Source organism: Heloderma suspectum, chromosome 3, assembly GCF_057233095.1.
Source record: "Heloderma suspectum isolate Gila_16-S chromosome 3, 16-S_ref, whole genome shotgun sequence".
NCBI lineage: Eukaryota > Metazoa > Chordata > Lepidosauria > Squamata > Helodermatidae > Heloderma > Heloderma suspectum.
The window spans coordinates 224900839-224928264 of record NC_139460.1 but is presented as its reverse complement, the minus strand read 5'-3'; the positions used below and the strand labels follow the sequence as shown (position 1 = coordinate 224928264).

At 42.2% G+C, this 27426-nt stretch overlaps 1 protein-coding gene across 1 annotated transcript in view; it reads right to left on the bottom strand.

The window, feature by feature from the left end:
- The window catches only part of HECTD2 (HECT domain E3 ubiquitin protein ligase 2), an 85921-nt gene that overhangs the window by 9147 nt on the left and 49348 nt on the right, over window positions 1-27426 (bottom strand). The window contains exons 7-15 of the mRNA XM_084845816.1: window positions 23292-23337; window positions 22183-22292; window positions 20046-20194; window positions 18517-18640; window positions 14957-15053; window positions 9844-9951; window positions 6885-7017; window positions 5347-5435; window positions 4681-4839 (exon numbers count right to left, since the gene is read on the bottom strand). Of these exons, the coding sequence (XP_084701942.1) occupies window positions 4681-4839; window positions 5347-5435; window positions 6885-7017; window positions 9844-9951; window positions 14957-15053; window positions 18517-18640; window positions 20046-20194; window positions 22183-22292; window positions 23292-23337 (1015 nt within the window). The remainder of the gene's footprint in view (window positions 1-4680; window positions 4840-5346; window positions 5436-6884; window positions 7018-9843; window positions 9952-14956; window positions 15054-18516; window positions 18641-20045; window positions 20195-22182; window positions 22293-23291; window positions 23338-27426) is intronic.

The following is a 27426-nucleotide window of genomic DNA, read 5'->3' as shown; positions in this document are numbered from 1 at the left end:
TAAAACACATAGCAGGTTCAATCCTTTTCTAGTTGCTGCTCACGTACGCTTATATTTTGTACTTGTGTTTCTGTAGTGCAGCACAAAACGTAGTGTGAAAAGCTGCCTTGTGACCACTTCCATCTGTTTTCTCTGTCTCATTACAGGGCCAGCTGAAGGACATCAATTTGCCCAAGTCTCATAATCAGAAACTCAGCTATACTGATTTAATATATTGTGGTACAATGTTTTGTGGATTTTCTTCTTGCTTTGAATCTCCATCTCAGCATGGAGCTTCTTTCACCATCATTGTAATAGTTAAGAATGGTAGTACAAAAGAAATAAAGATGACTTGACTCCTGGCTACCTATTTAAATGCTGCTCTCAGTAAGGGTAGTAAGTCCATATAGTAATAAGAAACCCTTCCATGTGCCACATCTTTCTGGTGTCGGGAAGTATTAGCAAAGTATTTGTCCTAAGGACTCCAATACTTGCTTTTAACTTTTCCATATGAATGCAAAAACAAAATGAAGATTTGTGTGTTCAGAAATGGAATCTACTGTTGGCAAGCGTTACCTAAAGAGAAAGCTCCCCATTCCAATTTAGTCTAACTACATGTTACATGCAAACATCAATTATATTATTTTCTTAATATGCATTTTAAGTGCCATATTTGGGAGCCACTTTGGGGGAATCTGAATGAGGAAATCACAGGCAGGAAAAAGTTAAGCACCACCCCAGGTACTTTAATGCTCAAAATCACCTGAAGCAGTTTTTCTTTTAAAAAGAGCAGACTGCCGGTTTCTTTACTAGATTTTGCTGCCAATACCAAGGTTCTGGAAATAGTTTATCCCTGACCCTAAACGTTTAGGCAGACACCTCCGCACGTAACGCTAGTCTTTGTTTGTAACATTGGATTGGTACACTAATTTTTCTGGTGTACCAAGGACCTAACAGGGAGATTACAACCTTCTTCAGGTGTTTTAAATGTTATGTAAAACAACACGCAAGGAGGGAGAGCAAGAACAAGCATGGTAGCTCTGCCCCCCTCAGCCTCGAATCTCGTCACTCCCCTTGTTTTTTATGGCAAATCTCTGAAGCAAAATGCCTCTTCTATCAATGGAAGCCCTCCGCACAATGTAGATTTTCAGAGATGCTGCTGAAGATGTGAACAAGGCAGTGCAACTGCACAACCAAAGCCTTGCCTCGAAATACCCTTTATATGCTTCCAGATGAAGTTTTTATTGCGCAGTTTGACTGACTCAGTCACAGAATTTGGGGTGTGTGTGTGTCAGACAATGTTATCTTCAATTTGTAGCCATCCTCCTTTTCCCTACCACATTTTCCACCTTTTTTCTTACCAGAAAAACTCAGTTAAGGAAGAAAAGACAGAATAGCTGCATAATGTCTTTTGACTGTTAGCGCTACAAGCCCTCGGTCTGGAAGCACCCATAGTAGATATTTAATATATCGTAGCGGGGGCTATGGACATCTGTAGCCAACTCTGGTAGTCAGTCTCTCCCAAACTGACTACCAAATAAGATCAAAAATTGTAATAGTTTGGAACTCATAATCTCACCACTGCAAAGATGCACAAATTCCCTCTTCAGAAATTGTACTGCAAGTAAAATTCATATTTTCAGTGTCTTAACATCCTAAGCAGCTCTACAGGTGGCACAACATCAAATGATTACTTACATAATTACTTACTTTACAGATGACCTGAAAACAAAAAAGTACACATACAGGCAGTGGAAGAAAGGCCAAACAACAAAGGAATAGTACAGGCAGGTACCGTAGCAAAGAAATGCAGAGATGGCATCAGGAAGGCTAAAGCTGAGAACGAGCTGAGGTTAGCGAGGGATGCTAAAAGCAACAAAAAAGCTTTTTTCAGCTACGTGCATAGTAAAAGACAGAGGAAAGAAATGGTGGTTCAGCTATTAAATAAGGATGGCAAAATGATAACAGATGAGAAAGAAAAGGCAGAAGTGCTCAATTCCTACTTTGGCTCAGTTTTCTCCCAAAAGAGAGTCTATAACCTCCCTGGCAAAGGTGAAGTACAGGCTGAAGGAGTAGGATTACACCTTGAGATCGATAGGCATATGGTCAAGAAACACCTAATGACTTTGAATGAGTTCAAATCTCCAGGGCCAGATGAACTGCACCCTAGAGTAATAAAGGAACTGGCAGAAGAACTCTCAGTACCACTGTCTATTATCTTTGAGAAATCATGGAGGACGGGTGAAGTGTCAGATGACTGGAGGAGGGCTAATGTTGTCCTATCTTCAAAAAGGGTAAAAAGGAGGAACCTGGGAACTACAGACCAGTCAGTCTGACATCAATCCCTGAGAAAATTCTGGGGCAGTTCATAAAGCAATCCATCTGTAAGTGCCTTGAAAACAATGCAGTGATTACTCGAAGCCAACATGGATTTGTCAAGAACAAATCCTGCCAGACAAATCTGATCTCATTTTTTGATCAAGTAACCTCCCTTGTGGACTGTGGGAATGCTGGGGACATCATATACCTTGACTTCAGTAAAGCTTTTGACAAAGTGCCCCATGATATTCTGATGAGCAAACTAGCTCAAAGTGGGCTAGATGAAACAACGATCAGGTAGATCCACAGTTGGCTACAGAATCAGACTCAAAGAGTGCTTATCAATGGGATCTTCCCAAACTGGGGAAAGGTAACGAGCAGGGTACCGCAGGGCTCAGGCCTGGGCCCAGTGCTCTTCAACATTTTTATTAATGCCTTGGAGGAGGAGATGCTGATCAAATTTGCAGATGACACAAAATTGGGTGGGATAGCTAATACTTTGGAATACAGAAACAAAATTCAAAGTGATCTTGATAGACTGGAGCGTTGGGCAGAAAACAACAGAATGACATTTAACAGGGATAAATGCCAAGTTCTACACCTTGGAAAAAGAAACCAAATGCACAATTACAAGATGGGGGAGACTTGGCTCAACAACACTACAAGTGAGAAGGATCTTGGAATTGTTGTACATCAGAGTCACTGTAGTGTAGTGGTGAGAGTGATGGACTGGGAACCGGGAGATCCAGGTTCTAGTCCCCACTTGGCCATGGAAGCTCACTGGGTGACTTTGGGCCAGTCACAGACTCTCAGCCCAACCTACCTCACAGGGTTGTTGTTGTGAGGATAAAACGGAGAGGAGGATAATGTAAGCCGCCTTGGGTTCCTTGCAAGAGGAAAAAAGGTGGGATATAAATGCAGTAAATAAATAGATAGATAGATAGATAGATAGATAAATAAATGACAAGCTAAATATGAGCCAACAATGTGACGTGGCTGCAAAAAAGGCAAATGCTCTTTTGGGCTGCATTAATAGAAGCATAGCTTCCAAATCCTGGGAAGTACTAGTTCCCCTCTACTCAGCACTGGTTAGGCCTCATCTGGAGTACTGTGTCCAGTTCTGGGCACCACACTTTAAGAAGGATGCAGACAAGCTGGAGTGGGTTCAGCGGGGGCAACAAAGATGATTAGGGGACTGGAAACAATGCCCTATGAGGAGAGACTGAAGGAACTGGGCATGTTTAGCCTTGAGAAGAGAAGACTGAGGGGAGATATGACAGCGCTCTTCAAGTACTTGAAAGGTTGTCACAGAGAGGAAGGCCAGGATCTCTTCTCGATCATCCCAGAATGCAGGACACAGAATAATGGGCTCAAGTTACAGGAAGCCAGATTCCAGCTGAACATCATGAAAAACATCCTGAGTGTTAGAGCAATACGACAATGGAACTGTTTATCTAGGGAGGTAGCGGGCTCTCCCACACTGGAGGCATTCAAGATGAGGCTGGACAGCCATCTGTCAGGGATGCTCTGACTTGGATTCCTGCAATTAGCAGGGGGTTGGACTCGATGGTCTTGTAGGCCCCTTCCAACCCTACTATTTTATGATTCTATGTGTGAAATAGCCATCACTTATTGAACAACACAGATGGAAGTAAATATTACCTTAACTACAATACTTGTCAAAAGAGGCAATGCACACTTCAGTTGCAAATCATTAAATCTTGAGCAATCATCAAGAACACGCAGGAGTAAATCAAACTATATGACAATAGTACAGAAGTTAAAGGATGTTTATTAAATTGAAGTCATTGTTCATATGAACAGGGCCCTGAAGTGTTCTAAGCTCATTTACAATTGTAGATTCAGAAGTCTTAGGGCAAACACATATCTGTCTGCTTCCAGTGGCTGCTTTCTTCACTACTTATTATAGCTCCATTCTTGTGGCAATGAATGATTTTAATTGTACATCCAAATGGAAGTTCCTTTTGGCTCACAACTGCAAACCTCCCAATTGTGGCTGAGGGCTAACTTGCAGCTTTGGCTTATGGCTGAAGATTCACATGGCCATTCATGACAAGCGTAAAGCTACAAGTGACACAAAGCACTGTAAGCATTGGCCCTCATCAATGATGTATGAAATGTACTGCTTCCTGGCATCGTAATGTATGAGTTTTCAAATGGCAACCAGGAATGTATCTATCCTTGCAGAACACATGCTGTAAGTGCTCCAATACAATTACAGTTTGAAAATGTACAATCAAAACCAACATTGGAGAATATAAAAAATATGGTTGAAGTTAAATTGTTATGAAAACCTAGAAAACAGCAGGACAAAAATTATTACTTTAAAGTGTAATTTTAAAATAATGTTTTTTTACCTACCGGCATAACTTGACATAGGTCATCAATAGTAACGCTACCAATTCCTACAGGTGTATTCTGGTCACATGGTACAATGGGAGGACTAAGCAGCTTTTTGTAACAGCATGGTGGAAATCGAATATCCAAAGTGATACTGTTATAGACAGCTAGCCCCATAAGCTAAATGCTGGATGTTAAGTTTAAACTCATACTTTTGCAATAAGGTATCACAGTATAGTTTTAGTAATACTTGAACAAAAAAGATTAGAGATGACCTGTAAATAATATCAAGTAACACTTAAAGGTGATGAAAAATAATTTTAATTTATGTTTAAATTACCAGTAATACCTTAGGAGTCTATACTATAATGTTCTATAACACAAGCCTAATTTAGTTAACATTATATCAGTTCTGACACTGACATCAGTGCAATACAAATTATATACTATTTTTTGTATTGAGTTGAATTTTCATACGTGAATTACACAATCAGTGAAGTATATATTTTCCTTTTCAATCATAAATATTTCTACATTGCATAAACAAAAAATGTAATGCTGACTATGAAACGAAAAATAAATTATAACAAATTCAAATATTCTTGACATGATGAATATTTCTGGGAACTGTGTATACAGTTCTGGGAACTGTGTATACAGCACCTTCTAGTGGGCAGAAAAGGATACAGCTCCAACCAATCGGAATTCAGAATAATTGTCATAGTTCAAGCTGCTAAACCAATGACAGTGAGAGTCCTTGTGATATGTAAACATGCCTGTAGAATAGAACAAATGTTTTATATTAAAATTCTATTACTCCTGCCCCATATTCAGTGATACAGCTAAAACCAAGAATGTTCAACCCCTGTTGATTTCAAATAGACTTAAAATTTGCTCTCAGATTTATTCAAATGATGACTTCCATTGACTGCATGCATGTATTATAAGAGCATTAGAAAGACAATTCCTTTATATAATTTCTGTTAGTTCCCAGACTGTATTAGTGGTTGGTTTTATTTCAGGTACTGCCTTCGCCTTTCATATCATTAGTTATTATATATTAAAGTAAAATGCAAGTACCATAATTCTGAAATAAGTAAAGCTGGAAGCTGAGTTGAAGAAAAGGGTACCATAAATCTAACCAATAATGACGTTATCAACAATGTTCTAATTTTTATTTATTTGAGGTATTTATTTGAGACAGGTTCCATAAAATTGCTTATAACGCAATTAAAGCATAACAATATAAATAACATCCAATAAAACAAACATAAAACAATAAAACCATATAAAGTTAAACATTATAAATATACGGTATATAATTATGATTACACATGTAAGTATAAATATAAAACAAGAACAAATTAAAAAATAAAACAAGCAGTAGCAGTTAAAACGATTTCCTAACTCAGGTGATTCAAAATGCCTTTTGCAATTAAACTTTTTCATTTAACATCTGAACAGCAATGGAGAGGAGGCAAAACGAGCCTACTTCAGTAGAGCCACTAAAAGGCCCTGTCCTGCTTTATCACCTTCCATAGTTCTGACAGTGGAGTAGCATGTAGCAAGGCCTCCACAGATGATTTAGGGTGCAATCCTATGGAAACAGTCATCAACCTCCGAACTCGGACGCTGATGCCTAACCAATGCAGGGCGGTCGGATCGTGGAGGGAATCCTCTCCTCCATGCTCCAGCCGCCCTACATTTCTGGCTAGATGCACAATTTTGCACATCTAGTTGGGGACGTCAGAGCTGGAGCGGGGAGGCGGCGCGGTGCATAGGAAGCCTCATAAAGAGGCTTCTGTGGTCTCCTGCCCTCCCTGAACCCAGGACCGCCCACTACTCACCCTCGCCATGCTCTCTTCCCAAATGTGGAAAAGTAACGGGCATGGAAAGAACTGCACTGCTTATAAGGGGGCAGGAAGTGTGGTTTCTGGGAACAGAGCTCCGAGCCCTGGCTCCGAGCTCGGTTTCCAGAAACTGAACAATCCTATGGCCCTCTAGACAGTGTCTAGTGGCCATAGGATTGCTCTCTTAAGTGTGCAGCCAGGTTCATATAGAAGGAGTCCATGAAGTCCCAGATGTTTAGGAATAATTATTTTTTATATAAAAGAGTAGATCTGAAGGGGTTCATTTTGTTTAAAAACCCTTCAAAATCAACCCACATTTGCATTTATTAATCTCATTTTGGTAACAGTTAGAAGAACTTCAATTTAAATATTCACCATAGTCTGGATGAAAAATCTGTCGAATTAGAAGAAGAAACCATTCTTTTGTTAGGCCACCCATGTCAAGACCAGCTTCTCCTACAAACGTAACTTTCAATTTCTTTTTCAAATCTGCTCTCTTCCTTGTCAGCTGTTTAAAAGAACACAGGCATAAAACTACTTCAATTATTTAACAAGAAACAAAACAGTAATCTTCTTTTAACATTTCTTTTAACAGAACATTTTGGATTGGGTCCAGATTTAGACGTAAGTGGAGTAGACTCACTGAAATCAATAGGACTTAAGTTAGTCATTAGTAACTTAGTCATTAGTAAGTCGCATTGATTTCATTGGGTCTACTCTATGTATGACTAAATCTGAATCCAACCCTTTAATTTTGTAGCACTTTGTACACAACACTAGTTTATTCTGTGAACTAAAATTCAAACACACAGAAACACATCCAGCTAGAGCAGCCTTCCCCAACCTGGCTGCAGGCTGGGGATAACGGGAATTGTAGTACTACACATCTGGAGGTTGGGGAAGGCTGTCTTAGAGAAATCAACTGTCCATGACTGTGGAACAGCATTTTCTTCCTATTCTGAATCATAGAAAAAGCTTTGAAAGCTATGGTTACAGTTATGTAACCCACAGTGAGGCTGCAGTGTGTACGCAGTCACCATTTTGAATATGCAACATCCGCTCAGGGGTTCTTGTGTTGTGCAAACCCGGTGAGCATGGGTTATGAGTGGGTTAAAAAACCCTCATAAAACCCATGGTCTGTTTTAGGGTTATGAGAGGGTTGTTTAACCCTCGCATAATCCACACTTGCTGGGTTCACATGACATGACAGCCCCCAAGCAGGGGGTTGCATACTCAACATGGTGCTCATGGAGACAGTGGCTCATCATGGGTTGTATCATCCAAGCCCAGTCATTGTGTTCTTACTAGAAGAGCAAGACATGGGCAGGCAGGGATAGTTTGTGCAGACTTCAGTTTTTCCTAAAGAGTCCCAAGTATAGTCTCCAAATGGAAAGAAATGACTGAGGAATTTTCTCATTTGCCTAGAGAACGTAGGAGATCCAGCTGATAGTGCATTAAAACATTTGTTACAGTTACATGCACAGTATGGTAATCATTTGTGAGTCAGCTCCTATGCACAAAAATTAAAAGGAAGCCCCTGCCACTATTTTATTTTGTAAAATTACAAATAGATTTCATTTATTTTTTTTAACAACTTATAGCCTGCCCTTCAACATAGTTCCCAGGACAGCTTACTGAAAACAGAATACATAAAAATAAATTAAAAATAAAATATAGAATAAAACCAGCAATGATAATATATAAAAGCAGCATAGCATCATTTTGTGGAGATAAAAGTCAATTTAGAAGTTAAAACAGATTTAAAATTCTGAAAAAATAAAAATGTCTTCCCCAGGCACCAAAAAAGCACCAAGGAAGCACCAGTCAAGGCTCTCTTGAGTAGAGTGTTCCATAATCCTAAGATTTCCTAGGTTCAGTGCAGTTTATCTCCATTCATTCTATGGTAATGAGTGTTAACAATGAGTGTTCAGAGATCTCATGTGAGTTTCAAAAGGTAAGGAAGAGGATCCATCCTTTTGGTAATATCAGTAGTAATATTAAATTAGTTAAAAGGCACTGTACACAACACACACATCTGTTAGGTATGAGTACATCCCACTTTCTTAGGGATGGATGAAAGTCCCTTACCTTATCCCGCAGCTTGCTTTGCGGTGGGGGGGAGGCGCTCCGTCCCTCCCCCCGAAATTCTGGGTGGGGTGGGAGGCGCCCCATCCCTCCCCGCCAAAATTCTTGCCGGGGGGGAGGCGCTCCATCCCTCCGGCCACGAATCTCGTCTCCTGCTGGGACGCAAATGGCGGCGGCCGTAGCAGCCGCCGTTTGTGTCCCTGCAGTCAGCCGTGATAGGCTACGTAAATCCTTACGTAGCCTACCACAGCTGACTTTGGGGGGAAAAAAAAAGGGCGTACGCAAATGGCAGCGCCCATGGGTGTCGCCATTTGCATTCCTTATTTGGGCACGTGTAGTCTACGTAAACATTTACGTAGACTACGGCAAAAATAAGGGGAACGCTATTTGCGTTGCCCTTATTTTCGCTGTAGTCTACGTAAATGTTTACGTAGACTACACGTGCCCAAATAAGGAATGCAAATGGTGGCGCCCATGGGCGCCGCCATTTGCGTACACGCTTTTTTTTCCCCCCCAAAGTCAGCCGTGATAGGCTACGTAAGGATTTACGTAGCCTATCACGGTGTTTTTTGAAAATCTAGCTGTGATAGGCTACGTAAATCTTTACGTAGCCTATCATGTTTGTTGTTGTTGTTGTTGTTTTACTTTGAAATGGCAGCGGTGGCAGCCGGTTGGAAGACCGGCTGCCGCCGCCGAGCTGCCGCCGAACTGCCGCCGGGAGCCGCCAGCGCCAGGGACATTCGACAAAGGTAAGTCCCATTCCGGGGGGGTGGCGGACCGTTTCTCCACCAATTTCAGGGGGCCAAATGCATTGGCATTCGGCCTCCCGGAGATTCATGGAGAAATTCTCCGACGTCCCTACACTTTCTTCAATTCGGTAGATGCAACACTGAACACACTGGGCTGGTTTAGACATAAGGTTCTAATAGATCATGCTTCATTACAATGAGTGCTGTGCCCATGAGCTTTCCCCTCCCCTGCTCTATTTTCTCTGGTCAAGTGTTGAAGTGGAAGACTTCTGGGGTTTGTTAAACCATAGTTTGCAATTACATCTGAACCAGGAAACTGTGGTTTCATCTCAAATACAAACCAGGATATGAAACTAGGGAAGTACCTTCGGGTAAAGCAGATTTATGTCTACTTTATCCGAATTTATGTGGGGTATTCCAGGGTATCAATGTGAACCTGTCAGGAGTTCAGAGCTTTACAGACATCTTTCAACAATCTTTATAGAAACCATTTTGTATACCTCATCCAATGAATCACTAACGAGGTGCATTCTTCTTACTTTCACATTTAGGAACAACATATTCATATCAGGTCTCTGCCTCCGAGAGACTTTGTCCACAAGGCTTTGCTGTTTAGAATTCAGGAAGGAGGGAAAAAACAGGATTAACTACCATATATTATTATCCTCTGAGTCTTATGTAGGGTTCTGAATTAATGAACTAACTGTTTCAACAAACTTCTAATTTAATGTCTAATCATTTATACAAAAGCTTACTTTGCATGAGTAATCTATACTTAATTTATTATCTTTGTAAATACAAAATCTGCAGCTGTGCTACTAGTTGACAGAAAATATATTTTTAAAAACAGAAAGGACAAAACAAATGCAATGGCTGTGAGAAGTTGCATAATAGTCTTTAGACGCCCATCAGAAAGAGTCTTTGGAACAACAATTTAAAGTGATACTACACAAATGTAAACACAAGCTATTTAACAAGACACACATCTTTCCTCTGTGCACAGCTTCAGGAGCAATATGCTGGCAACAGGAAGGACAGTACTGACACAGCACTGTTAGGTCTACACCAGCAAGCAACTTGGGACCCTCCAGATGTTTTGGCCTATAATTCCCATCATCCCACATAGCCAGTGATGAAGGATGCTGGGAGTTGTAGGTCAAAACATCTGATGGGCCCACCCCTGGTTTACACTGTCAGAAAATGAAGTAAACCATAAATCTGTTTGTTGATATTTGCCAGTAACGAGCACCTCCTTACAACCATAAGCACGCCTGGCATACCACAGCTGGGGATAATCACTACTGGCAGAAAAGAGACGGTTAGGTGAAAAAAAAAGAGGTATACATGCTTCAACATGTCAAATTGCAATTCTGGAAATCATGGCTTGCCATTGAGCCACTCCACTCCTGGCATTAACAAGAACACAACTGATTAAATGTTTCAGACAAATGTTTTCCCACTTCATTAATATTTTAATTGTTTTGGTATGTCTGTTAGATCTGGTAGAAATTGGGTCAGTACACTGCAGATAAGCAGCAGATGAAACTATTTTAAATTACAAGGCTGCTGGAGGGGATCTGAATGATAAAGATAGGTTGCTACCTGTAACTGTAGTTCTTTGAGTGGCCATCTGTGCATTCACACATATGGGCTCTGTGCCTGCACAGAATTTCGATTTGGGAAACTTCTATAGCTGAGGACTTTTGGCAGGAACCCTTCCCCCATCGTCCCAGTGCACATGTCCCTAGCAGGTTCCTGCTTATTCCCTCAGCTCCTTGAGACCAACATTGTAGTCTCGGAACCAAGAAGAAATACCTTCAGTACCCAACATCGAACTTGAGTAGGAACACTGAAGAGGGGATGGTGGGTGGGTTCTGTGAATGCACAGATGACCACTCAGAGAACGACAGTTACAGGTACCAACCTGTCTTCCTTCTTTGTGGTCTCTGTGTATCACACATATGGGCGAGGAGCAAGCTAACTTACAAGGTGGTGGATCAGTGTCCTATCAAGAAACACAGGAAAGGACAACACGGCCAAATCTAGTCAGCTCTAGCCTGAACATCCAGTCGTAATGTCTAACAAAGGCAGACGGTGTTGACAGTTCAGGGATGGCAACCACTCTGTTGAACGCAACCGATGTTGCTACTGCATGAGTAGAGTGAACTCAGACTGGGGCAGACAGTTCTTGTCCAGCCAGCTCATATGATAGCTTGATAGTCTTCACGACCAAGGAGGCAAAGCACTGAATCGAGAGAGTCTGACCTTTGCGCTTTCCACTGTAGCATGCAAAGAGGCAAGGTGAAAGTTGAAACTTGTAAAAGGCCAAAGCGCGGTGGACATCAAGCATGTGCAGGTCGATACCAGAAGCACAGACAGGGAAGTAAAGAAAGCAGGCAAAACAATGTCCTGATTTAAATGAAAGTCTGACACAACTTTTGGCAGCAAAGCAGAATCAGGTCTGAGCACCACTTTCTCTTGATGAAAGGTGAGAAAAGGTTCGTCTATTCTGAGCACACAGAGTTCACTGACGTGATGTGCTGATGTAATGGCCACCAAAAATGCCACCTTCCAAGGGAGAAGACACTGTAGTCACCAGTGGCTCAAAGGGCTTAGATGAGAGTGCCTTTATCACCACAGACAGGTTCCAGCTCGGTACTGTGGAGTGAACAGGTGGTGCCAGATTCCTTATCCCCTTCAGAAATCTCATTGCAGTCAGATGTGAAAAACTGAAAACCCCTCAATGGGAGGGTGGAACACAGAAATAGCAGACAGATAAACTCTCAAAGATGACAGCTTGAGTCTGTTCTCAAAGAGGGACAGAAGAAACTGGGGGATTTGGTGCAAGGAACACTATGACAGATGAAACTCTTGTGCTCGAGCAAAGGATGAGAAAGCAGTCAATTTCCTTGCATACAAGTGCTGCATGGAAGGCTTAGGTGCAGCATCGAAAATGCTCTGTACTGATGCCGAGATCAGGTCAGCCTCTGTCACCTGATCTTCCATGCCCTCAAGCAGAGAGTTGCAAGGTCTGGGTGCCAGACTCTCCTGTTCTCCCTGGTGAGAAGGGACGGATGCAAAAGGAGATGATGGTATGGACCTTGCACCAGTCTGGGTAGAGGGGCAAACCAAGGCTGACAAGGCCACCATGGGGTCACAAGGATGCACTTGATAGGGATGGGGGAGAATTTCTCCCCGAAACTTCGTGCCAACGTATTCGGCCCCCCGAAGTAGTTTCGGGGAGAAATTCTATGCCCCCCCACCTCCCCCCCAGGATGGGACTTACCTTTCCCGAATGTCCCTCCCGCGGTGGGTCCCGGCGGTGGTTCGGCAGGTCTACGACAGGGGCAGAGGCGGCAGCCGGTCTTTCGATTAACATAGCCTATCACAGCTAGATTTGCAAAGTCAGCCGTGATAGGCTACGTAAATCGTCACGTAGCCTATCACAGGTGACTTAAAAAAAAAAAAGCGCGTACGGCTAATGGCGGCCCCCATAGGGAGCTGCCATTCACGTTCCTTATTTGGTCGCTGTAGTCTATGGGGGCCGCCATTTGCGTACGCGCTTTTTTTTTTTTTAAAGTCACCTGTGATAGGCTACGTGACGATTAACGTAGCCTATCACAGCTGACTTTGCAAATCTAGCCGTGATAGGCTATGTTAATCGTCACGTAGCCTATCACGGGGGCGTTTTTTTTTTTTTTACTTTTACTGGAATGGCGGCGGCGGACACTGGATCCTGAATGCCGAAGTGGACCTGGAATGGCCTAACTATGCTGCCGATCAAGTTAGCATCTCCATCTAATCTCGAGGGAGAAAAGCCCGACCTGAGTGGGAGTCTAGCAATGCCCCAATGAACTAAAGACTTTGGGTAGGCTGTAGATAGGATTTCTCGAGACTGAGGCAAAGTCCCAAGCTCTGAAGGAGATTATAGGTCACCTCTATTAACCAAAGGAGACGGTTCCATGCTGACGCCACCAGTAGCCAATCGTCTATATACGGTTATATCTCGACACCTAGCAGTCTGGGGTGAGAGCACACCACAGCCATGCACTTCATGAATACCCTTGGAATGTTGGATAGGCCAAAGGGTAGCACCCAGAATTGGTAGGCGGCAGTACCAAAGACAAAATAAAGGTAATGTTGGTACGATTTTTCTACGGTGATGTGGAAACGTGCCCTTGAGTTCAATAGAGGCAAACTAATCTCCTCTGAAGAGAAGAGGGAGTATTGACACTAAGGAGATCATACAGAACTTCCTGGGAGAAATGTAAAGGTTCAACTCCCGTAGGTCCAGAATCGGATGAAGTCCTCCATCCTTTTTCAGTACTGTGAAAAACCTAGAATATAAGCTGTTCTGCAGCTGGGTGTGTGGGACAGGTTCCATTGTTCCCTTCTCAAGCAATGCCTGAACTTTGAGGTGGAGGACTTGAGACAGAGCTCTCACACGCATGGTACCGAGTGGCGCCCCTGTGGACAATGAAGAGGACCCATGAGTCTGATGTGATATTGTGCCAGGCCAGATGATAAGAGGATAGAAGAGTTCCGAAGATGTGGAGTTGAGCAGAGGGATGAATAAGAAGGGGGGTTGAGTCAAAGTCGCCACTTATTTCTGCTGTCTCCTTTATGGCGATAGTTGCGAAACTTCGAAGTCAATAAAGACTTTCCTGGTGCCACCGCTTGAGGGTGGTGCTGTTGTGAAGACCTCCATTATTGGGGTTGATATCTGATGGAAGATGTTTGGAACTAGCGCCTTAGCCTTGGTGGCTGCTGGGGCCGGAATCCCATACACTGTGCCATGGTCCAGGCCTTCTGCACTGAGTCTAATACGTCGTCAGTTTTTGCATTAAACATGCCCTGGCCATCGAAGAGTAGATCCTTGATCCGGGCTCTAGTTTCCTGGGGGAGGCCAGATGACCCAGGCATCAACCAGGGGTGATGACACAGAGAGATGGAACTAACAAGTACTGTTGAGTCACAATCAACTTGACGGTGAGACGTATTTATTTGCTGTCTCGACAACTTCATCACCTCTGATTCGAAGATGCAGGCCACTTCCTTCTTGTCATCCGGAAGATGTTCAAAATGGTGGCTACCCTTGTTCCACAGAAGCAGCTGATACCCAGACATAGCTGCCTGATAATCAGAGATTTTTAAACCCATCACTGCCAAAGAATACAATCTCCTCTCAAGTAGGTCAAGGCATATGCCTTCTTTATCAGTTAGAGAAGAATGTGCCTCACCTATAGAAGTTTCCCGAAATGAGGCTCTGCCCAGGCGTAGAGCCCATATGTGTGATGCACAGAGACCATGAAGAAAAACTGGTCCGTCTCTCCATCCTGGAAACCTCTCCACATATCATCCTCCATACAGAACCCCACAAATTACAAATTGTAAATAACCCATGCAACATGCTACAAGAAGGCAAAAACAAACAAACAAAAGTTATTGCAGATCAAAATATTCAAACCTAAAAGGGTAGTTTTTTAAAAGGGCATCCGGCAAATGGGCAATCCTGCAATTTCTCATTTTTCTCTTAGTCTTTGCACAACAGTACAAAATATTCATTATACTGATTTTAATACATCTTATATTTTTATGAATAAGAATGCTTACTCGTGCAATATTTATCATTTGTTGTTCCGAATCCCTTTGAATAATCATTTTTTTTGCTGCTATAGAAATAATGAATGGGTATTGACAGAAGGAAAACCTGAAAGGTAAAATGGATAGAAAGAGAATTACTTTGGAAGTAACATATTAAAAAACTTCACTATAAATCACAGTAGCTAAATATAAAAAACAAATGCCAAAAGAAGTTAACTGCCTAACAGTTCATAATTTCTTGCAGACACTTGCCTATTTCAAGGGTCAGAACTACATATTATATCAGTGAACACAAGTTCCCAATGCTGTGCTTCCTGAATAAGTGTGCATGTGTATATTTTCAGGGGAGAAGAGGCAGATGGTATACGTATAACCCTTCTCCTGCCTACTGCTTTTCCTCTGCAGCTCTTTTCCCTGCCGTCTCTGCCAATATTTCCCTCCAGCTCGACTCAGAGACCAGAAATAAGATCAGTTCAGGGCAATACAATCTGTGGCAAAGGGTTGTGGGGAGAAAGACATCAGACAGGGGAAGCGTTAAGCACCTGCTTCTTCCCCCACAAGAACCTGACTTTTTTTTTATTTAAACACCTGTCTGTATTCTCCTTGTGTAGCAGGAGGACAGCCTAGACACTTGGGGTGTCCTCTTCTTGGGATGATAGAAGACAGAATCCAAATGAATGACTTCCTCCTAAAGGAGGGGCTTCTTCATAAGGTCAGTATGTTGAAATCCTTTTTGAAGAAAAAAAGCTGTATACACTCAGGTTACTGAAAAATAAAAGATCATTCACACCAAACTGCTTCTTAGAAGACATGAAGGATCCGACACTGGGGAGTCTCTCCAGAGCTTACCTATCAGCTACTAGGTCTCCCCGTGCCTTGGTCCAGTAACTGATATAGTGGTGCAAGATGTCATGGTGTAAGCTGTCATCCTGCAACTCATGGAGAATGGAAATGTACAAGTGAATGAAGAGTAAAATCTCCATTTCTGCCACAGGAGTAGGATGATAGCCTCAACTCTTGAAACATAAAAATCGTAGACCCTAAAGAGGGTCTTTCTAAGGGTACGCTACTCCCAAACTGCACAGAAGGGGAAGCTGATGGAACAGGCTGTGGTACTTTCAAGTACTTTTACACCAATGGCATTACAGGCAGCTACAATGGTTACAGCTGCAACCAACCTAGACAAAGTGCCTATTTACATCATTGTTGAAAGAATTCCACTGGCTGTCAATTTGCTACCTGGTCAGGTTTACGACTTTGGTATTAAACTACAAGGCCCTAGCAACCTGGATACCTGAGAGGATGCCTTTGCCCATATAGATCTGTGTAACGTCAGGGATGGAGCTAGTGGCACTGTCCCACTCCTCATTTTATTTGTGGACCCCCCTCCATACACGTAAAGCAAAACTGAAAGATTCTGAATCTCTAGTAATAAGCTTATCATGCCCTTCTAAGTGTCAAAAATCACTCCCAGACACAAATGTACTAAATTATTGACTCAACTATAAGAAACTCTTTAAAAAAAGACCAAATCCATGTTTTTTGCTGGCAATTTACCATCACTTGTACATCTGCCTTTGGTGACAGGGCTCACAAGGTTGTCTAGGTATAGATAAGTGTAAGCCTTGAGTCCTGACGTGGGCAACCAGAACCTTGGTGAAATGCTGAGGCCAGGATGAATGAGAGGGCATGGTACTGGTATGCCTTGCTATCATAGTAGAAGCACAGATACCTACTGTATGCATAATGACTAGGGATATGCAAATCAGTTCCTGTTAAATTTATGGAGGATAGTTAATTCTCTAGTTCCTCTGCTCCCACCATGGAACTGATGGTATCCATGTACTTACCAAAGATAAGTTGAGGTGCTTCAGATGCAGAATAACCCAGATTTACTTGTTTCTTTTCAGAATAGTGATGATAAAGAAGACTGCACAATTAATCTTGGACACAAACTACCTCTACAGTGCAAATCTGCAAGTGATCTATGGCTTCCACAGTTGATGGGTTTCTTTGATCTCAGTATAGGGTGAAATCTGTCTTTTAGAATATGCTAATATTCCATTGTGCATTTCCCTCACCATTTTAGGACTCACTGATTTTAATAGTTCCATACCAAAAGGATGCAAAGCCCTGGAGGAAACAGTCCACCTGGAGGAGACTCAGGAATCACTTGGTATAACTGAGTAGAGCAGAGGGGTTAGATAAATTAATACAGTACAGGAGTCAGAGAAACTAACATAGTGATCATTCCACATGATGTTGCCTCCTGGAGTCTTCTATGCACCCGCCCCACCTATCTATACTAGGGTAGAGACTGGAAATGAAGAAAGGCAGGGTGCCACTGTTCAGTGCTTTCCAACTTGGTCTTCTTCTTGCTATTTACTCTCTTCCTTAAAAAATGTTTGTTTTTAATGTGTTGAGTTGTGCCTTGGGTAACATCCTGCTGTGTTCTTCAGACTGGCCTTATGAGGAAGCTTCTCCCTTGGCAGGGAGTTGTCAGTTTGGGTCTTACCTCTCATCATTCCAGAGGAGTTGCCCTCTCATATGCCCAAGTTGTTGCATTGTTGCTGAGGAAGAATAGCCCCTACCCCCATACTCCTGTTATTCAGCAAGCATGGGATTAGAAACATGGTGTTGACATAATATATCATGCCATCATTGATTACATACAATGCACTATAAAGCTTAAGCCATCCTCTGATAATGATTTCCTATACAGTTAGCTTTGACCCTACTTTGGTATATGTGGGCTGGGAGGGGCACTTTGTTAAAGAAGCTGAAAGGAAGCATAAGTAGGTTAGTAGTGAATAGGTGATAGCATATAACCCCTGAATATAAAACTACTAACTTTGAATAATACGAAAACAGTATACCTGATATATAAAAGCAATACACACTGAACGCTATTGGCCATGGAACAGAAGTCCAGCCATGGTACAGTAATCGGTCACAGTAGCCCATCCATTGCAATCCAGTTTGGCAGCTTCAGAAACTGCACTTAATTATTATAGAACAAATATTTTGCAAGATTTTTATTGCTCTAGTAAGAGATAACATTTGGCCAATTCTTATTTGCTTCCAGTGTTTGCAATCTGGTGTGCATTGACCTTAATGTTTCAAGCAGTACAGATTATGGTAAATGCTGATTAAGAATGGAACTGGTCAAGGTCTTCTGAAAGGACTTACACATTGCTGAAAGAATGTGTCTGAAAAAGCACTACGCTATATTCAAAAAACATATGAGAAATGTAAAAGGTAAAGAATTGTACCTTAGATGTTAAAAAAGATGTTAAAGTTATAATCTGTACCAGTTTGATAATCTATTTACAAGAGAGCTCTTTTTGAGAATAAGTTGGTTTTTTTTAAACAACTATAATTCAAAATGATGCCATGAGCATAATTATAGATTGTGAACAATTATAGGTGGAATGCTTCATTTTAGTAAAAAGCAAATCCTGAAAATATTACATACAAGAATGATCCTCTTTCTTTATTGTTGATAACCCCACTCCATGACATTTAGTAATCCCTCAACTGTGGTGCTAAACTTTTACAGTTTTCCTTACCTATGAGAATTTCCGTAACATTGCCAATTATGGTATTCTTCCATGAGATCAATATGATCCAGTGTTGAATTATAGAAATCCATATATGGAATAACAGAAGGATTAACTAGACTGTTTGAAGCATCTGTAAAGATATATTTAAATAATGAGTTTTCAGAAATAGTTCTTGACAACCAAGTTTGTTTAAGGAATGAAATTAAGACTTGTCAAAAATATCTTATGATGCACAATTTGATCCCATATTATTTGTATTATATCCAGGCCATTTGCGTTTTATAATCAATGCAAGGAGGAGCTCACTTGAAGTAGGACATTTATTACAGCCCATTGCTGATGAATCCCTGCATCCAGCAATCCCACCATGTTTTGTACTCGTCCTAGGGCAAAAAACTGAAGATCAAATACCATGCCAGCTCCTCCATATTTTTTTGTCTTTCATGTTTGGCTTCCTGGGGCTGTTTAATGTATGCTACTGTGGAGAGAAGGCCTTTGGACTGGATGTGTTCTTTGCCTCCACAGTAATTAATTGGGAGTGTTTTCTGTCTGAAAAGTAGCTCTATAAAGTATTGAATCTAAGAAGCCGACCTAAAAAGGCATCACTTGAGTTACTTAGATTCCTATGAGTAACTTGCTTTGAGGGACATGCTGGAAAAGATCATAGGAAGATGGCCACAGCATAATTGCACCTTAATCACAACTAATCAGTCTAATTTCCATGAAGGTGGAATATACCAAACTGCATTTATGGTATAATATTCTTAGTCAAACATGAAAGGCCTGAGTCAACCCTTGAAAAAATCTTAACCTGTGGAATGTATAATTTCCTGAACTTTCAGCATTTGTGCATAGATTTTTCACCTTATCTGTGGAACCAGAGGACTATACAAAGCATCTTGGTAGTCATATGCAACTGCTTAATTAAATGAAGTTTTACTAACAGCTAAACAACATTTGAGAGTACTCCATTATTAGACACTTTCTTCAGGTAATGATGTTTTCAGTGTTATATTCTTAAGCAACAGAAAACAAAATCTTTGCCATAATAAAGTATGTTATTTACTTACATTGGTATTAATTTTTATCTTAGATACATGCAATAGGCTAAACATTGGCATTAGTCTGCAAATCTGCCAAGCCATTAGCTGACCTGCTGTTATATACATTTTGTTGAGGTGGAAGGTGTCAGCAATAGAATGCTGAACGAAGAGTGCAGCTTATGTGAGAGAAGTAATTCAGTTTGGATGGAAAACATTCCATCCAACTTCAACGGGGTACACAGTGAGAAAAATCTCACACTGGGCTCATGGATGGCGGAGTTGTTGCTGGCAAAGGAGACTGTGAGGCCGGTCACTGTTGCAAGGGAGGCCAAAAAGGTAAGGGGAGGAAACAAATATAAGAATATAGATCTGACCGAATAGTCAGGTCATTGGCAGATATTCAGTTGTACTCTATAGTAAAAAGTAACTATAGTGAGAAAAGCATCACATTAGAAGAAGGAACAAAAACTAATTGCACCTGGGAAAACCTACTAAATAAAGACAAGACTTTGGTTGCTGATGGAATCCACCAGGTACACTTCTCCATAGGAGGCAATTCTTCAGGTTTTGCGGGGAACAGACGTAAAGAAATAAACTGTAGCAGTCTGTCTATCACCTGCTTGAATCTTTTCTGTGACATCCTAGAAGAAATATACTGAAGTAATTTTGATGATACCATCTCAGCTGTAGAACATGAATGGAAATCATAATTCTTTATGAAAAATACTTAAGAGTTGACAACTTTCCATGAAAACTGTGCTACAGCATTAATGAGGAATCTAAATATTTTTGAAGGAATAGTATTAAATGGTCAGCAGAGCTGTTAACTGTTCCAGTGGACCAATTCTGTCTGACTGCTGTCAGCATGGTATTGACAGTGTTATTTCAGAGTATGTGTATTGGTGAATTTATGTCATTAGACCCAGTGCGGTCTAATGGACAAAAGGTCTGCCTTGGACGTGGGAGACATGGTTATGTATTCCAGTCCAGCCAGACTCCTTTTATAGCCTTGAGAAAGTCCAGATCACTCAGGACTACTTCACACATGTAGAAAACAGCATGTATATGCTCATGGGTAAGGAACACACACATTTTTATTGTGCAACATTCAGGAAAATGGTTGTCTGTCAAGCTTCCCTCACTCCTAGACCCCTCCTTCCCTGCAGAATGAGGAAATATTCATATCTCAGAGGGATGGAATAAAAAAAAAGGGAAATATTACACACCGTAAAACTTTGGAACTAATATCCAAATAACTAAGGCTATTTCCATTTGACACCTTAATAATTGACGAAGATTTGAGATTTAATTATTGCCCTTAATCTGAGATTGCCTTAGCCAGAATTCTATTAATTCCTTCCTATGCTTTTACAAACATCCAAACCAGCTGGGGCAGGGTGCAATTCTTAGTGGAGGAAGGTTGGAGAGAGAGGGGGCCTGCTCAACCCTTCCTACTCTGTCCTTTTCCAGCTCAAAATCACTCTCCTCAAGCAGCTTTTTTACTTGCAGAGAGAAAACAGACAGAGACACAGTGACTGAAGGCACAATCCTGTTGATTGCACCCTTGATGATCAGAAGGCCTTGAACTCAAGGGTATCCAATCATCCAACATAGGGCAGGTGGAGTGGCAGAGACTATCTTTGCATCCCTGTCCTTCAGATTTCGCGAGACAGACTTTTTCACCTGCCTAGTGAGGCCGCTTCGGAGTGGGAGGGAAGGAGGCTCAGGATAACTCTGCCCTCCTCACCTAGTGGAATGCCTCCTTTCCTCCTCCTCTGAGGTTGCTTTTCTGACCTCAGAGGGCAGCTGGTGCAGTCATTCTGTGCTAGCTGCAATGTGGCAGGGGCAGGGGTCGGATCGCTAACTCCTCTTTCCAAGGTCAGAGTACTGTCTCCGACCTCAGAAGGGGGAATCTGAACAATTCTATGGTCCCTGAGACACTTCCCCAAGGACCATAGGATTGCTCTCTAAATGAGGGTGTGTGTGTGTGTGTGTGTGTTTGAGAGAGAGAGAGAGAGCGCTTACAATACCCCTGTAGTTTCTCCATTTTTTTCCCACCATGGGAGAAAAATCAGCTTGGAAAAGGTGCTTTTGAGCTAGAAAAGACCAAGAAAAAAAGGTTGAGCGGCTCAACTTTTTTCTGCTCAGTATGAATTTTTTCATGTTGAGAAACTGAAATTTTTCAGTCTTTTATTTTTTCTTATGGAGTAAGGCAGAGAAAAAGCATTATATTTGGAAATTCATTCACTATACAACAAAATATGTATTTATATATATAATAAAAGACATGAAAAATGTGAAATCGGGGTACTACTAGTTTTCAACCCAAATAATATAGGTATGATTAAGATGCTTTTAGGCTGACTTCAGCAAAACTGCACCTAGGTTCCCAGTCTTCATATTCATGCTACAGTAATGGACTACTACATAAAACATGCTATAATTTATGTATTTTTTATTTGCTGCTGCAAATACTGAGCTATTTCTTTAACAGCTGCCACTATTCTAATGACTTTTTAAAGGGAACAGTGGACGTATTTAGAACTAGTCAATTACCAAAATCAATGAATAAACCAATTGCCATTGAAAGCACAACATTTGTGATCCAAGACAATAGAAAATAGTTTACTTTTTAAACCAGTGAATTAGGAAGTGATGATCGCCTTCTGTTAAGGCAGCAATCTGTCTTAGCAAGTGAGCATATATGACATATGTTGATGTGTTACTAAACAGAGGATTCTGAAAAAGATTAAAAACACTGAGTTAGTGTAAAAATAAATTATACCTTTTGAAGTTATAATTAAAATACTATTACAAAAATGATCATAATAAGATTATTTGCTGCAACACCTATTTAGTGCAATAGCTACACAATTCTTCTGTCCACTGGCCTATAGCTGAAAGTCCGTCCCCCCCCATTGTACTGATTTGTAGAGTTGGCTCAGCAAACTACCATCAATTCCAAGCCAGAGTAGATAATTATATTCCTCTTTTGTTTTCTAAATTAGTATTTATTACTTTTTCTTCTCCTGTTTTACTAATAAATACTTTTTTTGGTTAAAGACTTCAGCCTGGTGTAATGTACAAGTTTAAATATAACCCCATATATTTACATGCTTGAGCAGGATTAGTGGCCTGTAAAGGAGGTAGGTACTGGGTAAGGTTGAAAAGACCACACATACGCAGAGTGAAGGTGATAGAACATGTACCCAGCACATGCCCTCCTTAACAATCTCCCTAAGTGGAGTGGTGGTGGTATCCTGGGGGAGAAAAATCATTTAGGGGGTCTGGGGGTAGCAAATTACCTCTGTGGTATGTCCCAGAGGACATATTTTAGTCAAAACCTGGAAGGCACAGTGTAAAAGGAAGTGCTCAAGTCCTGTCAGGTGAACAGTTTTGTGACACATGCTAACTGGTTAGAAATTTATCTCAACTAGGTCTCTAATGTGCCAACAGGCCATGCCTACCCACAAACAAATACACTTCTCAGTGGATGTGCCAATATGCTTTTTCAAAATGAAAAACTGATCTGGTTTGTCTGTTCTCAGGTCATTTTTTTCCTCATTGTTGCTCTGTTGCCTTTTTGTGCGTAAGCACTGCAGCATGCAAAGAGCAGCAATGGTATATGATTAGGAGCAAGAAAAAACACAACAAAACCCCTAAAATCAACAGCAACAGAGGGAATCTTAATGCTGTACATACCGCCTTGTAATAAGTAAATGCTTCTATTCTTCCTACCTGTAGAAGTACAAAATATGCTCTAAGATCTTCTTTTGTTCGTGGCCTGAAAGCAGATGAATAGACGAAGAATGAAAGATAAAATGTACGTTTGTGTTTGCTTGCCACAAATGCATTTAACATCAGTTTCAACTTCTTTTTTACCAATCAGGATATGTACCCGTGTATGTGTGCCCATGCACAAAAACTATGTAGTCGTTTACCTATTTTCAGGCTACATAAAAGGGCCTTACAATGGGCAGCAAAATAACAAATGAGATTCAGTGTAAATAAGAAATGCACATTACAGCAAAAAATCCTAATTTCACATCTATGTTGATGAAGTCTGAAGTGATTGTGACTAACCAGAAGAGAGATCTTGGATAAACACAGTGGGCAGCAGATGTTTAAAAGGCAAATTCCATGCTAGGGATTATTAGGACAGGGGTGAAAATAAAAATATTCAATATTATTATGCCCTTACATCAAGGGTGCAGAACTTCTGGCCCGTGGAGGCTTTGCATCTGGCCTGTGGCAGCTTGCATCCCCTCTGTGGGCCCCACCTCCTCCACTAGCCCCACTGCTATCAAGGATTGTGGAGGATGTGGGGAATCTTCACTATTGGTTGGAGATCATAGAATCATAGAATCATAGAATAGTAGGGTTGGAAGGGGCCTACAAGGCCATCGAGTCCAACCCCCTGCTCAATGCAGGAATCCAAGTCAGAGCATCCCTGACAAATGGCTGTCCAGCCTCGTCTTAAAGGCCTCCAGTGTGGGAGAGCCCACCACCTCCCCAGGTAATTGGTTCCATTGCCGTATTGCTCTGACACTCAGGAAGTTTTTCCTGATGTTCAGCCGGAATCTGGCTTCCTGTAACTTGAGCCCATTATTCCGTGTCCTGCACTCTGGGATGATCAAGAAGAGATCCTGGCCTTCTTCTCTGTGACAACCTTTCAAGTACTTGAAGAGTGCTATCATATCTCCCCTCAGTCTTCTCTTCTCAAGGCTAAACATGCCCAGTTCTTTCAGTCTCTCTTCATAGGACTTTGTTTCCAGTCCCCTGATCATCTTTGTTGCCCTCCTTTGAACCCTCTCCAGCTTGTCTGCATCCTTCTTAAAGTGTGGTGCCCAGAACTGGACACAGTACTCCAGATGAGGCCTAACCAGTGCTGAGTAGAGGGGAACTAGTACTTCCCGGGATTTGGAAGCGATGCTTCTATTAATGCAGCCCAAAATAGCATTTGCCTTTTTTGCAGCCACATCACATTGTTGGCTCATATTCAGCTTGTGATCGACGACAATTCCAAGATCCTTCTCGCTCGTAGTGTGGTTGAGCCACGTATCCCCCATCTTGTAACTGTGCATTTGGTTTCTTTTTCCTAGGTGCAGAACTTGGCATTTGTCCCTATTAAATGCCATTCTGTTGTTTTCTGCCCAGCACTCCAGTCTATCCAGATCACTTTGAATTTTGTTTCTGTCTTCCAAAGTATTAGCTATCCCTCCCAATTTTGTGTCATCTGCAAATTTGATCAGCATTCCCTGCACCTCCTCCTCCAAGTCATTAATAAAAATGTTGAAGAGCACTGGGCCCAGGACTGAGCCCTGCGGTACCCCGCTCGTTACCTCTCCCCAGCTTGAGAAGGTCCCATTGATAAGCACTCTTTGAGTCCGATTCTGTAGCCAGCTGTGGATCCACATGATCGTTGTTTCATCTAGCCCACTTCGAGCAAGTTTGCTCATCAGGATATCATGGGGCACTTTGTCGAAAGCTTTGCTGAAGTCGAGGTATATGATGTCTACAGCATTCCCACGGTCTACAAGGGAGGTGACTTGATCAAAAAATGAGATCAGATTTGTCTGGCAGGACTTGTTTTTGACAAATCCATGTTGGCTTCGAGTAATCACGGCATTGTTGTCAAGGTGCTTCCAGATGGATTGCTTTATGATCTGCTCCAGAATTTTCTGGATGCTCCAGATAACAGTGGGGATTCTACTGTGCTGCTGCCTTGCTGCACACAGGGATTCCCTGACTGAGAAAGTCTACATGCAGCCAAGCTGGCCGAGTCCCTTTCACTTCTCTGTCAGCTGTGCCCACCCCGCCTCCTTCTCTATGGAAGAAGAAAGCAAGGTGGGTGAAGTTGGGGCAGAGCTGTCTGAGTCCCTCTCACACTTCCTTTGGAGGGGCAAAGGGGACTTGACTAGCTTGACTTTGCTGTACGCAGGGATTTCCCTAACTATGAAAGCTGACATGCAGCAATGCCTTGGTCTTGGCCCATGGTTCAGCCAGTAGCAAATGATATCAGATGGATGTGGCTATGCCCATCTGACATCATTTGGCCTGCGGAGGGCTGGGTGGGGGATCATCTGGTTCTTACTCAATTCTGGTTCTGCACCACTGCCTTACATAAATCTATGGTGTGGCTGCATTTGGAATATTATGTACAGGTCTGGTCACTCCTTCTCAAAAGGATTTCAGAGAGCTGGAAAAGGTGCAGAAAAAGACAACCAAAATGGTCAGGGCGTTGAGTATCCCCTACAACAGAAAGCTAAAGTGCTCCAGCTTTTTAGTTTAGAAAAAAAGACACATGGGACCTGCAACATGATATTGCACAGGATTTCTGATCCTGAGCATTGGGCATTGAGCATTTCATCGCTTGTCAAATGAAATGTCTGTCTCTTCAAAATTACAGATATAGTCACTTATGGGGCTGGAGGATTCGATAATTATGCTATGTACTATCCACATTCTGATGACTGTGAGTAGCCATTGTTGCTTGTTCTTGCTTTGGTGACTCCTGGGGATGTGCAGACATGTGCGCCTGGATCTAGGTAGTTCAAAGGCCCTGGGCTGATGGAGAGCTAGTTCCTATTCCTCTCATTGGCTCATGCAGGCTTCTGTGGGTGGGAGGAGAGAAAGCCAACTTTCTGAACAAGCAGGCTGGTTTGTAGGGAGGTGCCAGCTTCCTTGCGCAGCTGCCAGGGCACCAACACCCTGGCAGGGCCCATGGCTGATGCCTGCTCTGGAGTCCCCTTAATTTTTTTTAATGGCCTGGGGATCTGAGAAGCCATTTTAATTTCCCATAATTCTCCCAACTCTGCATCTCTCTGAGGAAATAGAAATTTAAAGGGTCCCTACACCCTTTAAACTACCCAGTGCTGCTTGGAGCACTGCCACTATAGCCAGGGCCCACTGGCAGAGGAGGGTGCTCTCAGAGCACATTTTGCCAAGGGTCCCTCAAAATTGGAGCTAGCCCTGCTAGTTTTACTTCTGGGAAGCTGCTGCATATGCTGTTTGGAGTCCACAGGACAGGTGCTCTCCCATCTGCCTCCACCTCCCATCATGCTGGCTCAAGCTCCTCTTAAAGGGCTGGCCTGACAATGACGTACAGCAGTGGCACAACTCCCCCACCATATCCATTTCTATCATAAGGAAAAAAGCAGACCTCCACACATAAAGAGAAAATGCAAATTGCCACAAAGAGCAAGGGCTATTTTCATTTGGGGGAACTGGTCCCCTTGGAATGCTTGTTTTAGGAAAAGATATGTGTACCCTGGCCTTCCCCAGAGTATGCAGCAATCTTTCCTGGGCTGCATCTATATGGCACCACTTTGACACCCACCCACCCCGGTCGCAACTGCGCAGCAATGCAGCTTCGAGTCAGCACACCCTGCAATACACTTGTGATGTACTGCACATTCCCTAACAGACTCGCCATGCCCTGTATTTTTGCCATTATAATGAAATATGCAGCTGTGCAGTCTCGTGAGTGTGGGGGTGCGACACTTCAGTGGCTGTTTTGTATTTTAGGGGCTCTGCTATGTCATTCCGTCCCTTTTTAGGTAAAAAGTGGGTGTTTTGTGCTCCTCCATTTCTGCACCATCAGTTTGTCAATTCCCTAGCCCGAGACTCTCACAATGGTTCACACTCACAAGCGTGAGCGCTATGTGCCTAGCCATCGCTTTGAAATGGTGGCTGGAGTGATGTTGGTCCTCCCCCAAGACCCCACCCCCCTGGCCCTTGGGTAGTGAGTCCACAACTGTTGCGAAGATATGAAGCTGCAAAACTGTGCGAAAGTGTGATTAAATAGATGAAAACACCCCTCTGTGCCTCTGTAACTATGCAGCTGTGAAGGGAGGGGGGAGTCAAGGGGCAT